General features: G+C 45.5%; 1 protein-coding gene across 2 annotated transcripts in view; it reads right to left on the bottom strand.

Moving 5' to 3' along the window:
* The window catches only part of cntrl (centriolin), an 89,372-nt gene that overhangs the window by 18,506 nt on the left and 52,769 nt on the right, over positions 1-18,097 (bottom strand). For both annotated transcript variants that reach the window (XM_029722322.1, XM_029722323.1), the window contains exons 12-14: positions 6,776-6,929; positions 2,181-2,853; positions 177-366 (exon numbers count right to left, since the gene is read on the bottom strand). In XM_029722322.1, the coding sequence (XP_029578182.1) occupies positions 177-366; positions 2,181-2,853; positions 6,776-6,929 (1,017 nt within the window). The remainder of the gene's footprint in view (positions 1-176; positions 367-2,180; positions 2,854-6,775; positions 6,930-18,097) is intronic.

Genomic DNA, 18,097 nt, shown 5'->3' with positions numbered 1-18,097 from the left:
CAGCAGTGGCCAATCAGTCAGAGATGCTTCCCTCCTCCCAGGGGGTGAAGTTTTCCCTTGGTAAAGATCTTGGATCAGCTTCCTCTCCCCAATCCTAAACTTAAGCAATAAGGTAAAATGCGAAACTGACCCAACTTCACCATACATCCTACCAGTGGCCTAAAGAAGAGATTCACCGTGGCCTGTGCTGCAGCCTGGCAGGCTGCCTTGTGTTGCTCTCGGAGGGAGGCCAGCTCCTGACTGAGTCGAGCCTGGCCCTGCTGGGCTTGGTCCCGGTATGTTTGGGCAGCAGACACCACTCCCAGCACCTCACGCTGCAGCCGCTCCAAGTTGCGGCCCACCACGCCCCCTTCACTGCGCACCCTGCTAACATGAGACAGAGTAGTACCGCAGGTGATGATGAGTCCAACACTTGGCCACTCCCTGAGGAGGACAAATATCTTAGTTTTTTTATAGCTTTTTTGCCACATATACATACATTTTACATACACATTTTACATACATGGTACTTTTATATAAAGCAGTCACATAACGATAATACATTACCAAACATAAGCTCTTTAATCCCAACCCTCCGCCACTCTCAGCCCATCCCACCTATCACCAAAGACCACCCTTGTTTGGTTCCCATGTGCATTATATTTTTCAAATATGCTGTGATGTTTTACAAAATGTTTTAACCTTTCTAATCGTATATTATCCACAGATTGTAAGCTAAAGATAAAAACCTTTCCTATGAGTTATTATATTATTTATTGACTGACTATGGCTTTCCAAATCGCCCAACACTGCTATTTGTAAAGTTGATTTTAATTGAATGTTGTGATTTTTTTAACCATTCCTGAACCTGTGACCAGAAACAAGCTATATAGGGGCAATACTAGAATAAATTATGTATTGATTCTGCCTTTTTGCAGAAAAATCTACAGAGCTGAGATTGATGTATGCCCCATATATATATAGCATTCTGTTGGTGGCAAAAATGGTATATAATAATAAAAAAATAAGTCTTGAATCAAGTGTAGTTTTTTGTACTAGTTCATAAACCATGGGCCATGGAATTGGTACATCGAAAAGCTCATCCCATTTATTTTGCATCCTGTATGACGCAGCTGTCAACATTTTTGTCCTCAGATGAAACTGGTATATTTTTCTATTTATGCCAGTTCCTGTCAGCCAATTAACAAGTTCCCTACCTTCTCCCTTTTCCACTTGCCTCCTCCATTTTTGTGTTAGTACTGCAATCAGTTGGTTGTAAAGTTTGTATTGAGCAGATATTCCCATATATTTTCAATAACTGCATATGTGACATAACTCCTCCGTTTCTATTCATAATATCATTAACAAATATAATACAATAAAAAATAAAAAAAATCCATAAAGAATGTTTAAAAAATATTTGAATTTAACCATAACATGTGTTGTAATATTTGTTCTATCTTTTCTGGAGGATAAAACTGAAATTGTAACCAGCTTTGTATGGCTTGTTTAAGAAAGGGCGATACTTCAAACAAAATTTCATTTGCCACTAGTCGGAAATTAGAAAATCTGTATAAAGGCAAAAAGGCAATTTTTTAACAAAAGATGAGCCTTTCTTAATAATCTCCTGGAGAACCATTTTGGGTTTAAGTATAATTTATGTATGAGCGAAGCTTTTAGTGAAAGGTTTAAAGCTTTAATATTTAATCATTTTAGCCTCACAAACTCATTCATTATATAAATAGGCACGTTTAATTTTGTCTGGCTTAGCATTCCAAATAAAATGAAATATTTTTTAGATTTACATTTTTATGATTTAAAAAACGAGTTATCTGGAGTAGGCAGTGCCATTAGTAGGTGATAGGACCAAAATGTTCATCAATGTGATTTTTCCATAAATAGAGTATTTACCTCTCCATGGTCGCAGAATCGTATCTATTTTTGCAAAGTTTCTATTGAAATTAATTGTGGGATATTCATTTTAAAAAATTGCGATGTGAATACCAAGTATGCATAAATCATGTTTTTGTCCCAATCATAGAGTTGGAATGAGAGCCCATACCCCATCTTTACCATTTTAACTTATTTGACAGCATGACGCCACTGAGGGCTATCTCCCTTACTTAGGCTTTGTGGCAAGTCCATTACCCAACTATATGGTCCCAATCTCACTGGGGGTGAACAGTGGGAGACTCCCTCACCTGATGTGGCCAGGCTGCCCTGAGGTGATGGTCCTGATCATCTGCTCAAGATGCCTCTGCACCTCCTGTGGGCATAGCAATGTTCCCCGGGCCTGCTTTAGAGAACTCTGCAGAGCACCCACGCACTCCTCCAGACTGGCCTTGTCCTCCTGTAGAGCAGTGAGCTGTTCCAGGAGCTCCTCTCTCTGCTGCTCCCTCTCTGCAGCCAGCTGCAGTTGGGCCTGGGCATTGTCCTTGGACTGCCTTTCCTTGTCCAGCGCCGCCTGCAGGGCAGCGTGCTCCAACTGGCTAAGCATGCAAATTCGCCCCAGCTCCTCCTTTAGCTGGCCCGCCTCAGTGTTGCACTCCTGCAGCTGGCTCTCCAGCTCCGCTTTGCAGGCGCTGATCTGACCCTGCACCCGCCGCAGCTCAGCGTTCTCCCTCCTCAGCGCGTCCAGCTCCTGCTGCTGCTGTGTTTTCTCTGTATCAGTGGCGGTGGCGATTGTCTCCAGCAGGCAGCGCTGCTCCTGGCTCTCATCCAGGTAGCGCTGCAGGGCCTCCATCTCCCTCTGCAGGTGGTGGCATTCTGCCTGGGCATGCCGGGTCTGCTCCTTCACCCCGCTCAGGTACTCCTGCAGGCCAGAGATTATATCCTCCAGGTCCCTCTTCAGAGCCTCGTTGGCTGCTATCTGACCTGTGGTGGGGGACAGTGCCATTGGTTGGTTATCCATTTTGGTTAATTAAGAACAATGGTGGGGAGACTCGTGACCGTGTCAGTGAGTCTAAATAGCAATTATGCTCTCCAGGTATTTAGAAGGATCACAGCAAGGCCTGGTAGGTGTAATGTGAGTTTGGAAGAGCTCTGAATAATAATGGGGGGTTAGGCTTCTGAAACAAGGAAGCTATGGTGTCTAACTCAAGGTATCTATTAGCGGGACTTTTGGAGGGGAACTGTCTGGGATATATGCAGATATGTTAAAGCTGCAGCTTCGCACATGATGCCACATTTTCCTGGGAAGAAACAAATAGGGTCAATGGCGTAATGATAAAATGTAAGTACAACTGCTATGAACATACCCTACTAAGGACCAATTTAGTAGATGTTCTGAGTTTTTGACACCAAGATCAACTGTACTAGTTGTTCAGGCTCTGATCTTGTCCCATCTTAATAGGGCCAGGTGCAGCAAAGAAAGACCTAGCAAAGCTGCAGCTGGCTCAAAACAAAGTAGCTCACCCTGCTCTTAACTGCACACAGAACTAACATCAACAACATGCATGATAGTGTTTCATGGTTAAGGAGAAATTGACTACTTCTCTTCTAGTCTTTTTAAGAAACATTTGTGTGTTGAAAATGTCTAACTACTTTATAATCTATTTGCATACACTTCAAACAGACATAGTGAGCTCCAAAAGTATTGGGATAATAAAAAAATTTTGTTGTTGTTTTGGCTCTGTACCGCTGCATTTTGGATTTGAAACGATAAAATGACTGAGGGGACCAATTCAAGTAGTCAGAAATGTTGTATTTGGTCCAAAATTCCTACCAAGCAATTTTACATTTACATTTTAGTCATTTAGCAGATTCTCTTATCCAGAGCGACATACATTTCATTTCATGCATTTTTTTTTCTTTTTTTTGTACTGGCCCCCCATGGGAATGAAACCCAAGACCCTGGCGTTGCACACACCATGCTGGCGTTGCAAACACCATGCTCTACCAACTGAGCCAAGCTTGTGACTCTACAAATTTGTTGGATGCATTTGCTGTTCGTTTTGGTTGTGTTTCACATTATTTTTGCCCAATAGAAATGAAATGGTAAATAATGTAATGTTTCATTTTGGAGTCACTTTTATTGTAAATAAGAATAGAATATGTTTCTAAGCACTTCTACATTAATGTGGACGCTACCATTATTACGGATAGTCCTGAATGAATGCATCCAACAAGTTTGTCGAGTCACAAGCTTGATGTACAGTAATCATTGCGTGCTAGGAAAATGTCACCAAATAATACACTTTTGACTACTTTAATACACATAAGGGAATTTGTCCCAATACTTTCGGTCCTCTTAAATGGGGGGAACTATGTACAAAAACTGCTGTAATTTCTAAACTGTTCACCCGATATGAATGAAAAAACCATCAAATTAAAGCTGACAGTATGCACTTTAACCTTGTAGTCACTGTATCATTTCATATCCTAAGTAATTGAGTACAGAGCCAAAAAAAGAAAACATTGGTCACTGTTCCAATACTTTGAACTCACTGCACACACCCCAACAGACATGCCACTATGGGTTTATTCTGTGCCCAAACCAAAAACAGATTTATTGCGTTGCTCAGCTATATATAGAGCCATGTCATCATGGAATGCTCTGCTACCAGAGGTTACTCAGGCAAAAGCTAAATTAGCTTTAAAAAACTTTTCGTATCACAGTGGCTCTTCACTTTCTAAAGATCACATTTAACTGCACTGTATATATGAATATGTACAGTTGAAGTCGGAGGTTTACATACACCTTAGCCAAATACATTTAAAATCAGTTTTCATTATTCCTGACATTTAGTAAAAATTCCCTGTCTTAGGTCAGTTAGGATCACCACTTTATTTTAAGAATGTGAAATGTCAGAATAATAGTAGAGAGAATCATTTATTTCAGCTTTGATTTCTTTCATCACATTCCCAGTGGATCAGAAGTTTACATACACTCAATTAGTATTTGGTAGCATTGCCTTTAAATTGTAGCCTTCCACAAGCTTCCCACAATAAGTTGGGTGAATGTTGGCCCATTCCTCCTGACAGAGCTGGTGTAACTGAGTCAGGTGTGTAGGCCTCCTTGCTCGCACACGCCTTTTCAGTTCTGCCCACACATTTTCTATAGGATTGAGGTCAGGGCATTGTGATGGCCACTCAAATACCTTGACTTTGTTGTCCTTAAGCCATTTTGCCACAAAGTATGCTTGGGGTCATTGTCCATTTGGAAGACCCATTTGCAACCAAGCTTTAACTTCCTGACTGATGTCTTGAGATGTTGCTTCAATATATCCACATCATTTCTTTCCTGATGATGCAATCTATTTTGTGAAGTGCACCAGTCCCTCCTGCAGCAAAGCACCCCCCCACAACATGATGCTGCGACCGCCGTGCCTCATGGTTGGGATGGTGTTCTTCGGCTTGCAAGCCTCCCCTGTTTTCCTCTAAACATAACGATGGTCATTATGGCCAAACAGTTCTATTTTTGTTTCATCAGACCAGAGGACATTTCTCCAAAAAGTACCATCTTTGTCCCCATGTGCAGTTGCACATTTTTTATGGCGGTTTTGGAGCAGTGACTTCTTCCTTGCTGAGCGGCCTATCAGGTTATGTCGATATAGGACTCGTTTTACTGTGGATATAGATACTTTTGTACCCGTTTCCTCCAGCATCTTCACAAGGTCCTTTACTGTTGTTCTGGGATTGATTTGCACATTTCGCACCAAAGTGCGTTCATCTCTAGGAGACAGAACGCGTTTGTACAGATGAACGTGGTACCTTCAGGCGTTTGGAAATTTCTCCCAAGGATGAACCAGACTTGTAGAGGTCTACAATTATTTTTCTGAGGTCTCGGATGATTTCTTTTGATTTTCCCATGATGTCGAGCAAAGAGTCACTGAGTTCGAAGGTAGGCCTTGAAATACATCCACAGGTACACCTCTAATTGACACAAATGATGTCAATTAGCCTATCAGAAGCTTCTAAAGCCATGACAGAATTTTCCAAGCTGTTTAAAGGCACAGTCAACTTAGTGTATGTAAACTTCTGACCCACTGGAATTGTGATACAGTGAATTATAAGTGAAATAATCTGTCTGTAAATAATTGTTGGAAAAATGACTTGTGTCATGTACAAAGTAGATGTCCTAACCAACTTGCCAATATTATAGTTTGTTAACAAGAAATGTGTGGAGTGGTTGAAAAACGAGTTTTAATGAGTCCAACCTAAGTGTATGTAAACTTCCGACTTCAACTGTATTTATGAATAGTGTGTAAATAGTATTTTTGTTGTCTCTTGAGGTCTTTCAAATATATAACTTTTGTTCTTGTCTTTAACTGTTCTGTACTTTGTCATGTATTTGTACGTTTTATGAGGACCCCAGGAAGAGTATGTGCAATAGCTAATGATCCTAATAAACTAAACTAAACTTTAAACCCAACCAGAAGCAGCTCTCTCTCATTATCTGTTTGGAGACAGACAGCAGAGTCGTGTTCATTAGGGCACATTGTAGGAAAATGTTTTACAAAGGAAAACGTTTCCAATTGAACTTGTTCAAGTAGAGTGGCGCAGTGGTCTAAGGCACTGCATCTCAGTGCAAGAGGCGTCCCTACAGTCCCTGGTTTGACTCCAGGCTGTATCACATCCGGCCGTGATTGGGAGTCCCATAGGGCGGAGCACAATTGGCCCAGCTTCGCCCGGGTTTGGCCGGGGTAGGCCGTCACTGTAAATAAGAATTTGTTCTTAACTTACTTGCCTAGATATTTATTTTTTTAAAAGCCCCTCCCCGTGTCAGTCAGTTTTCTTCCTTTTTGTGCCTAATGAATAAGACTCAAGCAAATCATCAAGTTCTAGTCCCTCTCACCGTCGGTCAGCTGCTGCTCCAGGTCCTTGATCTCCTCGGTCTCCTTGGCGATACGGGAGAGCATGTCGTCCAGCCGGCCTTCCAGCTCCCGGTGCTTCCTGCTCATCATGTACAGCAGCTGGCTCTTACTGGACACCTGAACCTTCACATGGGCCTGGAGAGGGGAGGATGGACAGGGGCCAGCGACAGTAGGTCAATATACACTCCTATTACTGTCAATGATGTCAATTGAAGATGAAAATTCTACTTTAATAGGAAATTAGGATTTGCACCTAGGCTCCTATTACTGTAGGTGGCCATACTTCAGCATGACAACTCCAAATTTAATCGATACATTTTGTAACGAAAATATGAATGCAGGTGTGTTTGTAATAATGTGTTACTCAATGCTTAATTTGTAAACTGGGTGACCATTGCATGCATTATCCTCGCTTTTGCATACTGGAACAAAACAGTAGAGTAGTAGGTGCTTGCAGAAGTTGCACACAGTTTGTAGCTTTTTTTTTTGCCTTTTATAAACGCATTTCATGCAATTCCACATAATTTTAGCTGACTGAACACCTTAGCAGAATTTGTTTTAATACCTAACAAATGATTGAAATAACAGCCTATTTTGACAGCCTCTGGAACTGCCGGTCTGTGGCCAACAAGGCAGAGTTCATCTCAGCCTATGCTACCCTCCGTTCCCTCGACTTCTTGGCGATGACGGAAACATAGATTACCACAGAAAACACTGCTACTCCTACTGCTCTCTCCTCGTCTGACCACGTGTTCTTGCATACCCCGAGAGTATCTGGTCAGCGGGGTGGCGGGACTGGAATCCTCATCTCTCCCAAGTGGACATTCTCTCTTTCTCCCCTGACCCATCTGTCTATCTCCTCCTTTGAATTCCATGCTGTCACAACCACTAGCCCATTCAAGCTTAACATCCTTATCAGTTATCGCCCTCCAGGTTCCCTTGGAGAGTTCATCAATGAGCTTGACGCCTTGATAAGTTCCTTTCCTGAGGATGGCTCACCCCTCACAATTCTGGGTGACTTTAACCTCCCTACGTCTACCTTTGACTCATGTCTCGCTGCCTCCTTCCTTCCACTCCTCTCCTCTTTTGACCTCACCCTCTCACCGTCCCCCCTACTCACAAGGCAGGCAATGCGCTTGACCTCATCTTTACTAGATGCTGTTCTTCTACTAATCTCACTGCAACTCCCCTCCAAGTCTCCGACCACTACCTTGTATCCTTTTCCCTCTCGCTCTCCTCCAACACTACTCACTCTGCCCCTACTCAGATGGTATTGCGCCGTCGCAACCTTCGCTCTCTCTCTCCCGCTACTCTCTCCTCTTCCATTCTATCATCTCTTCCCTCTGCTCAATCCTACTCCAACCAATCTCCTGATTCTGCCTCCTCAACCCTCCTCTCCTCCCTTTCTGCATCCTTTGACTCTCTATGTCCCCTATCCTCCCGGCCGGCTCGGTCCTCCCCTCCTGCTCCGTGGCTTGACGACTCATTGCAAGCTCACAGAACAGGGCTCCGGGCAGCCGAGCGGAAATGGAGGAAAACTAGCCTCCCTGCGGACCTGGCATCTTTTCACTCCCTCCTCTCCACATTTTCTTCCTCTGTTTCCAGAGCCACTTTCTACCACTCTAAATTCCAAGCATCTGCCTCTAACCCTAGGAAGCTCTTTGCCACCTTCTCCTCCCTCCTGAATCCTCCCCCCCCCTCTGCGGACGACTCTGTCAACCATTTTGAAAAGAAGGTTGACGACATCCGATCCTCGTTTGTTAAGTCAAACGACACCGCTGGTCATGCTCACATTGCCCTACCCTATGCTTTGACCTCTTTCTCCCCTCTCTCTCCAGATGAAATCCTGCGACTTGTGACGGCCGGCCGCCCAACAACCTGCCCGCTTGACCCTATCCCCTCCTCTCTTCTCCAGACCATTTCCGGAGACCTTCTCCCTTACCTCACCTCGCTCATCAACTCATCCTTGACCGCTGGCTACGTCCCTTCCGTCTTCAAGAGAGCGAGAGTTGCACCCCTTCTCAAAAAACCTACACTCGATCCCTCCGATGTCAACAACTACAGACCAGTATCCCTTCTTTCTTTCCTCTCCAAAACTCTTGAGCGTGCCGTCCTTGGCCAGCTCTCTTGCTATCTCTCTCAGAATGACCTTCTTGATCCAAATAAGTCAGGTTTCAAGACTGGTCATTCAACTGAGACTGCTCTTCTCTGTGTCACGGAGGCTCTCCGCACTGCTAAAGCTAACTCTCTCTCCTCTGCTCTCATCCTTCTAGACCTGTCTGCTGCCTTTGATACTGTGAACCATCAGATCCTTCTCGCCACCCTCTCCGAGTTGGGCATCTCCGGCGCGGCTCACTCTTGGATTGCGTCCTACCTGACAGGTCGCTCCTACCAGGTGGCATGGCGAGAATCCGTCTCCGCACCACGTGCTCTCACCACTGGTGTCCCCCAGGGCTAGGCCCTCTCCTATTCTCGCTATACACCAAGTCACTTGGCTCTGTCATATCCTCACATGGTCTCTCCTATCATTGCTACACAGACGACACACAATTCATCTTCTCCTTTCCCCCTTCTGATAACCAGGTGGCGAATTGCATCTCTGCATGTCTGGCAGACATATCAGTGTGGATGACGGATCACCACCTCAAGCTGAACCTCGGCAAGACGGAGCTGCTCTTCCTCCCGGGGAAGGACTGCCCGTTCCATGATCTCGTCATCACGGTTGACAACTCCATTGTGTCCTCCTCCCAGAGTGCTAAGAGCCTTGGTGTGATCCTGGACAACACCCTGTCGTTCTCCGCTAACATCAAGGCAGTGACCCGATCCTGTAGGTTCATGCTCTACAACATTCGCAGAGTACGGCCCTGCCTCACACAGGAAGCGGCGTAGGTCCTAATCCAGGCACTTGTCATCTCCCGTCTGGATTACTGCAACTCGCTGTTGGCGGGGCTCCCTGCCTGTGCCATCAAACCCCTACAACTCATCCAGAACGCCGCAGCCCATCTGGTGTTCAACCTTCCCAAGTTCTCTCACGTCACCCCGCTCCTCCGCACACTCCACTGGCTTCCAGTTGAAGCTCGCATCTGCTACAAGACCATGGTGCTTGCCTATGGAGCTGTGAGGGGAATGGCACCTCCGTACCTTCAGGCTCTGATCAGTTCCTACACCCAAAGAAGGGCACTGCTGTAACGCCCTGGCCATAGAGAGGGGTTTTTGTTCTTTATTTTGGTTAGGCCAGGGTGTTACATTGGGTGGGCGTTCTATGTTCATTTTTCTATGTTTTTGTATTTCTTTGTTTTGGGCCGTGTGTGGCTCCCAATCAGGCACAGCTGTAGTTCGTTGTTGCTGATTGGGAGTCACACATAAGTAGCCTGTTTTTCCTTTGGGTTTTTGTGGGTGATTGTTTCTGTTTAGTGCTTTCTGTTTCGTTGTTAGTACCTGACAGAACTGTCGGCTTTCATTTTGTTTATTTTGTCAAGTGTTCTCTTTTTGTATTAAAATTCATTCAAGATGAACACATCCTCCGCTGCACCTTGGTCTTTCTCTAACGACGGCCGTTACAGAATCACTCACCAAAAACGGACCAAGCAGCGGAGGAAGGAGCAGTACAAGGAGGGGATGAAGCAGCGTGATCGGGAGGTCATTGCATCCTGGTCGCTGGAGGTGTTGGAGTCAAGGATTGACTGGACATGGGATCAATTATTTGACCACTGCAACAACCTGCCGAGGGAGAGCGACGGACACGGGAGGCAGCCCAAAAAATTTTTGGGGGGGGGCACACGGGGAGATTGGCGGAGTTAGGCGGTAGACCTGAGCCAACTCCCCGTGCTTACTGGAGGCAGCGCAGTACTGGTCAGGCACCGTGTTATGCGGTTAAGCGCACGGTATCTCCAGTGCGTGTTCATAGCCAGCCCCCCGCAAGTGCCATGCGAGTGCAGGCATCGAGCCAGGACGGATTGTGCCAGCTCAGCACGTCTGGTCTCCAGTGCGCCTTTACGGTCCAGGTTATCTTGCACCGGCTCTGCGCACTGTGTCTCCAGGGCGCTGGGAGGGTCCAGTTCGCCCAATACCTGCGCTCCGCCCGTGCCGGGCCAAAGTGGGCATTCAGCCTGGAGTGTGGGTAAAGAGCCTTCGTACCAGAACTCCAGTGCTCCCCCACAGCCCGGTTTATCCTGTGCCTCCTCCTCGGACCAGGCCTCCAGTGGGTCCCCCCATCCTGGTCAGTCCTGTGCCTCATCCACGGACCAGGCCTCCAGTGGTTCCCCCCATCCTGGTCAAGCCTGTGCCTCCTCCACGGACCAGGCCTCCAGTGGGTCTCCCCATCCTGGTCAAGCCTGTGCCTCCTCCTCGGACCAGGCCTCCAGTGGGTCCCCCCATCCTGGTCAAGCCTGTGCCTCCTCCACAGACCAGGCCTCCAGTGGGTCTCCCCATCCTGGTCAAGCCTGTGCCTCCTCCATGGACCAAGCCTCCAGTGGGTCTCCCCATCCTGGTCAGTCCTGTGCCTCCTCCACGGACCAGGCCTCCAGTGGGTCTCCCCATCCTGGTCAGTCCTGTGCCTCCTCCACGGACCAGGCCTCCAGTGGGTCTCCCCATCCTGGTGAGTCCAGTGCCTGCGCCCAGAGCCAGGCCTCCTTCATGTCTCCCCAGCCTGGTGAGTCCTGGGTCAGTGCCGCCAGAGCCGCCCGCCTGTCCGGAGCCGCCAGAGCCGCCCGCCTGTCCGGAGCCGCCAGAGCCGCCCGCCAGTCCGGAGCCGTCAGAGCCGCCCGCCAGTCCGGAGCCGTCAGAGCCGCCCGCCAGTCCGGAGCCGTCAGAGCCGCCCGCCAGTCCGGAGCCGCCAGAGCCGCCCGCCAGTCCGGAGCCGCCAGAGCCGCCCGCCTGTCCGGAGCCGCCAGAATCGCCCGCCAGCCCGCGGAGTCCTGTGCCTGCGCCCAGGGCCAGGCCTCCTTCATGTCTCCCCAGCCTGGTGAATCCTGGGTCAGTGCCGCCGGAGCCGCCCGCCAGCCCGGAGCCGCCAGGGTCGCCCGCCAGCCGGGCGCAGCCAGGGTCGCCCGCCAACCGGGTGCAACCAGAATCGCCCGTCAGCCGGGCGCAGTCAGGGTCGCCAACCAGTCCTCCGGCGCGGCCAGGGGCGCCACTTAAGTGGGAGACGCCGAGGGTGGAGCGGAGGCCACGTCCCGCACCTGAGCCGCCACCGTAAGAAGGCCCACCCGGACCCTCCCCTTCAGAGTCAGGTTTTGAGGCCGGTTTTTGTGGGTGATTGTTTCTGTTTAGTGCTTTCTGTTTCGTTGTTAGTACCTGACAGAACTGTCGGCTGTCATTTTGTTTATTTTGTCAAGTGTTCTCTTTTTGTATTAAAATTCATTCAAGATGAACACATCCTCCGCTGCACCTTGGTCTTTCTCTAACGACGGCCATTACAACTGCGTTCATCCACCTCTGGCCTGCTTGCCTCCCTACCTCTGCGGAAGCACAGTTCCCACTCAGCCCAGTCAAAACTGTTCGCTGCTCTGGCACCCCAATGGTGGAACAAGCTCCCTCACGACGCCAGGACAGCGGAGTCAATCACCACCTTCCGGAGACACCTGAAACTCCACCTCTTTAAGGAATACCTGGGATAGGATTAAGTAATCCTTCTAACCCCCCCCTCCCCCCCCAAAAATATATAGATGTACTATTGTAAAGTGGTTGTTCCACTGGATATCATAAGGTGAATGCACCAATTTGTAAGTCACTCTGGATAAGAGCGTCTGCTAAATGACGTAAATGTAATGTAAATGAGAATATGCAATCAATAAATGTGCATGGGTAAAATCAACGGGGATGCCAAGCAAGGAAAAAATCCATATTACAACCTATGTGTTGTGATAATTGCGTTGTTTGCTCTATAACCTGTTAGTTCAAACAGTACCTTCAGAAAGTATTCAGACCCCTTGACTTTTTCTACATATTATTAGGTAACAGTCTTATTCTTAAATTGATGAAATTGTTTCCCCCCCCATCAATCTACGCACAATACTCCATAATGACAAAACAAAAACAGGTTTTTAATTTTTTTTCACATGTATAAAAATAACAAAACTGAAATATCACATTTACATAAGTATTCAGACCTTTTACTCAGTACTATGTGTGGAAGCACCTTTGACAGCGATTACTGCCTCGAGTATTCCGAGTATGATGCTACAAGCTAGGCACACCGGTATTTGGGGAGTTTCCCATTCTTCCCATTCTTCTCCTCTGATCCTCTCAAGCTCTGTCAGGTTGGATGGGGAGGTTTCCTCCAGACGTGACACTTGGTATTCAAGCCAAAGAGTTCAATATTGGTTTCATCAGACCAGAGAATCTTGTTTCTCATGGTACAAGAGTCTTTAGGTGCCTTTTGGCAAACTTCAAGTGGGCTGTCATGTGCCTTTTACTGAGGAGTGGCTTCCTTCTGGCCACTCTACCATAAAGCCCTGATTAGTGGAGTGCTGCAGAGATGGTGGTCCATCTGGAAGGTTCTCCCATCTCCACAGAGGAACTCTAGAGCTCTGTCAGAGTGACCATCAGGTTCTTGGTCACCTCCCTGACCAAGGCCCTTCTCCCACAATCGCTCAGTTTGGCCAGGCAGCCAGCTCTAGGAAGAGTCTTGGTGGTTTCAAACTTATTCCATTTAAGAATGATGGAGGCCAAGGTGTTCTTGAGGAGCTTCAATACTGCAGATTTTCTTTGGTACCCTTCCCCAGATCTGTGCCTCGACACAATCCTGTCTCGGAGCTCTATGGACAATTTCTTTGACCTCCTGGCTTGGTTTTTGTTCTGACATGCACTGTCAACTGTGGGACCTTATATAGACAGGTCTGTGCCTTTCCAAATCATGTCCAATCAATTGAATTTACCACAGGTTGACTCCAATCAACTTGTAGAAACATCAAGGATGATCAATGGAAACAGGATGGACCTGAGCTCAATTTCGAGTCTCATAGCAAAGGGTTTGAATACATATGTAAATAAGGTATTTCTGTTTTAATTTATTTTTATAAATTTTAAAAAATGTCTAAAAACCTGTTTTCACTTCGTCATTATGGGGTATTGTGTGTAGATTGCTGAGTATTTGTATGTATTTAATACATTTTAGAATAAGGCTGTAACGTAACAAAATGTGGAAAAAGTCAACGGGTCTGAATACTTTCAGAAGGCACTGTATGCCTGAAACTGACACTGATATATAGGCCAATAAGAAGACACAGTGGCAGAATAAATTCAACCCCACCTTTATTTAATCACAAAACCGGAGAGCAACATCTGTCCAGTAAGTCCACAAAACATATTGCAAGTAACAAACAGTTAGATGACCTAAAGCAGGGTTGGGGGACGTCTGACCTCCGGGCCGTATACAGCCTACGAGACTGTGTGATCAGGCCCCCGAGCCAATTCATAAATACACACACACACACACACACACACACACACACACACACACACACACACACACACACACACACACACACACACACACACACACATCCACTAATTTAAAGAGCTATTGAGTGATCTTGAATCGGAGTATGGTGATCTGGTTTACCACTGTGAGGTGCGATGGTTGAGCCGTGGAAAATGCTCGTGCAGTTTTACGGAGGGGAACTGAGTGTTGACAAGTGTTGACAAGTGGATGTCTGATTTGGCCTTCATGGTGGACATAACCAAGTATCTGTCTGACTTGAACATCAAGCTCCAAGGGCCGAACCAGCTTCTCAGCGAACTGCTGTCAAACGTTAAATTTTTATGAAGCAAAATTAAAGCTGTGGCAAATCCAACTAGAAAGGGGTAACACAATGCATTTTCCTACTCTGCAAGGACAAGAGCCTGAGATTACGTTAGAATATTCTGGTGAGTGCGGAAAGCTCGCGAAGGCATTTTGTGAGAGTTTAAACATATTTGCCACCCCATTTAACGTCGAACTAGCAGATGTGCAGGATGGCCTACAACACGAAGTCATTGAGCTGCAAAGCAATGACGAGCTCAAAGCCAGGAACAACAACCTGCCTCTCCTTGAGTTCTACAAAATGTACGTTAGCGCTGAGCACTTTCCTGTTCTGAGGAGACATGCACTTAAATTTGCATCTGTGTTCGGGACGACCTACTGCTGTGAGCAGTTCTTTTCCAAACTGACTCTTGCAAAGACTCGATTACGATCAAGACTGACTGGAACCTGGAAAACCAGTTGTGAGCAGCGTCATCTTCTCTGCCAGCTGACATATAACGCCTCGTCAAAGATGAGCAGTTTCAGAGATCGCATTAGAGGTGAGCTTGAACAAGTAATCATAATAACAACATTATTTACAATACTAATATTTATTTAAATAGGACTAGCACTTTTCTAAATAATCAAGGACACAAGAAACATACATCATATATAAACTATAAAACCAATGTCAGTGATTAAAGTCACATTAAAACATGAATAAAGCAGAAAATTGCACATTTTAATAATATGGCCCCCAAATTAACTTCTATGGGCTACGTGGGATGCTAGGGTGCGGGACACAGCCAGTGAAATATCAGGGTGGCAAATTCAAAACAACAAAATATCATAATTGAAATGTATCAAACATACAACTACTTTACTCCATTTTAAAGATACACCTCTCCTTAATCCAACCACATTGTCCGATTTCAAAAAGGCTTTACGGCGAAAGCATAAAGTTAGATTATGTTAGGACAGTGCCAACACAAGAAAAACTACACAGACATTTTCCAAGCAGGAGAGGGGTCACAAAAAACAGAAATACAGCTAAAATTAAGCACTAACCTTTGACGATCTTCATCAGATGACACTCCTAGGACTCAATGTTACACAATACATGTATGTTTTGTTCGATAAAGTTTATATTTATAACAAAAAACTCAATTTTACATTGGCGCGTGAGGTTCAGAAAATATTTTGCCTCCAAAACTGCCAGTGAATCAGCACAACAATTTACAAAAATACTCATCATAAACGTTGATAAAATAATAAACTGTTATTCAAGGAATTATAGAAAAACATCTCCTTAATGCAACCGCTGTGACAGATTTCAAAAAAGCTTCACGGGGAAAGCACACTTTGCAATAATCTGAGTACGGCGCTCAGAAAAATACATCAGGCAATACAGATACCCGCCATTTTGGAGTCATCTAAAATCATAAATAGCATTATAAATATTCACTTACCTTTGATGATCTTCATCAGAAGGCACTTCCAGGGATCCCAGGTCCACAATAAATGTTGTTTTGTTTGATAAAGTCCATCATTGAAGTCCAAATATCTCCTTGTTGTTTGCGCGTTCAATAAGCTACTCCAAATGTAGGACGCACGACGAAAAGTCAAAAAAAGTTATATATACGTTTGTAGAAACAAGTCAAACGTTGTATAGCATCAATCTTTAGGGCCTTTTTAACATAAAACTTCAATAATATTCCAACCGGACGATTCCAATGTCTTGAAAAACGTTATGGAACACAGCTACCTCCTCACGTGAATGCACGCCAATGAACTCATGTCATTTTCTGAGTCACCAACTTCCCGGCCTTCTTGTTCGCTCTCTGTTCACTGCAAAAGCCTGAAACAAGGTTCTAAAGACTGTTGACATCTAGTGGAAGCCTTAGGAAGTAAAAATGAACCCTAAGTCACTGTGTGTTAGATAGGCAATGACATGAAAAGACTACAAGCATCAGATTTCCCACTTCCTGGTTGGATTTTTTCTCAGGTTTCTGCCTGCCATATGAGTTCTGTTATACTCACAGACATTCTAACAGTTTTAGAAACTTCAGAGTGTTTTCTATCCAAATCTACTAATAATATGCAAATATCTGACTCTGGGCCCGAGTATTAGGCAGTTTACTCTGGGCACACTTTTCATCCGAAATCAAAAATACTGCCCCCTATACCTTAAAAAGTTAATTTATAAATATCCTAATGGCCATAGATGGCGAAAAGGTTGCCAACCCCTGACCTAAAGCATTGTCAAGCAAGTTAGCGTGTCCGACATTTTCGTTTTCAACCACTCCACAAATTTCTTGTGAACAAACTATAGCTTTGGCAAGTCGGTTAGGACATCTACTTTGTGCATGACACAAGTCATTTTTCCAACAATTGTTTACAGACAGATTATTTCACTTATAATTCACTGTATCACAATTCCAGTGGGTCAGAAGTTTACATACACTAAGTTGACTGTGCCTTTAAACAGCTTGGAAAATTCCAGAAAATGATGTCATGGCTTTAGAAGCTTCTGATAGGCTAATTGACATCATTTGAGTCAATTGGAGGTGTACCTGTGGATGTATTTCAAGGCCCACCTTCAAACTCAGTGTCTCTTTGCTTGACATCATGGGAAAATCAAAAGAAATCATCCAAAACCTCAGAAAAATAATTGTAGACCTCCACAAGTCTGGTTCATCCTTGGGCGCAATTTCCAAACGCCTGAAGGTACCACATTATTCTGTACAAACAATAGTACGCAAGTATAAACACCATGGGACCACGCAGCCGTCATACCGCTCAGGAAGGAGACACGTTCGGTCTCGTAGAGATGAACGTACTTTGGTGCGAAAAGTGCAAAACAATCCTAGAACAACAGCAAAGGACCTTGTGAAGATGCTGGAGGAAACGGGTACAGAAGTATCTATATCAACAGTAAAACGAGTCCTATATTGACATAATCTGAAAGGCCGCTCAGCAAGGAAGAAGCCACTGCTCCAAAACCGCCATAAAAAAGCCAGACTACGGATTGCAACTGCACATGGGGACAAAGATGGCACTTTTTGGAGAAATGTCCTCTGGTCTGATGAAACAATAATACAACTGTTTGGCCATAATGACCATCGTTATGTTTGGAGGAAAAAGGAAAAAGGTTTGCAAGCCGAAGAATACCATGCTTCCCAACCGTGAAGCACGGGGGTGGCAGCATCTTGTTGTGGGGTGCTTTGTTGCAGGAGGGACTGGTGCACTTCACAAAATAGATGGCATCATGAGGAATGAAATTATGTGGATATATTAAAGCAACATCTCAAGACATCACTCAGGAAGTTAAAGCTTGGTTGCAAATGGGTCTTCCAAATGGACAATGACCCCAAGCATACTTCCAAAGTTGTGGCAAAAGGGACAACAAAGTCAAGGTATTGGAGTGGCCATCACAATGCCCTGACCTCAATTCTATAGAAAATGTGTGGGCAGAACTGAAAAAGCTTTTGCGAGCAAGGAGGCCTACAAACCTGACTCAGTTACACCAGCTCTGTCAGGAGGAATGGGCCAAAATTCACTCAACCTATTGTGGGAAGCT

This window comes from Salmo trutta, chromosome 29, assembly GCF_901001165.1.
Source record: "Salmo trutta chromosome 29, fSalTru1.1, whole genome shotgun sequence".
Lineage (NCBI taxonomy): Eukaryota > Metazoa > Chordata > Actinopteri > Salmoniformes > Salmonidae > Salmo > Salmo trutta.
Note: the sequence above shows the minus strand (reverse complement) of the source record. Positions and strands in the feature narration are given on the sequence as shown.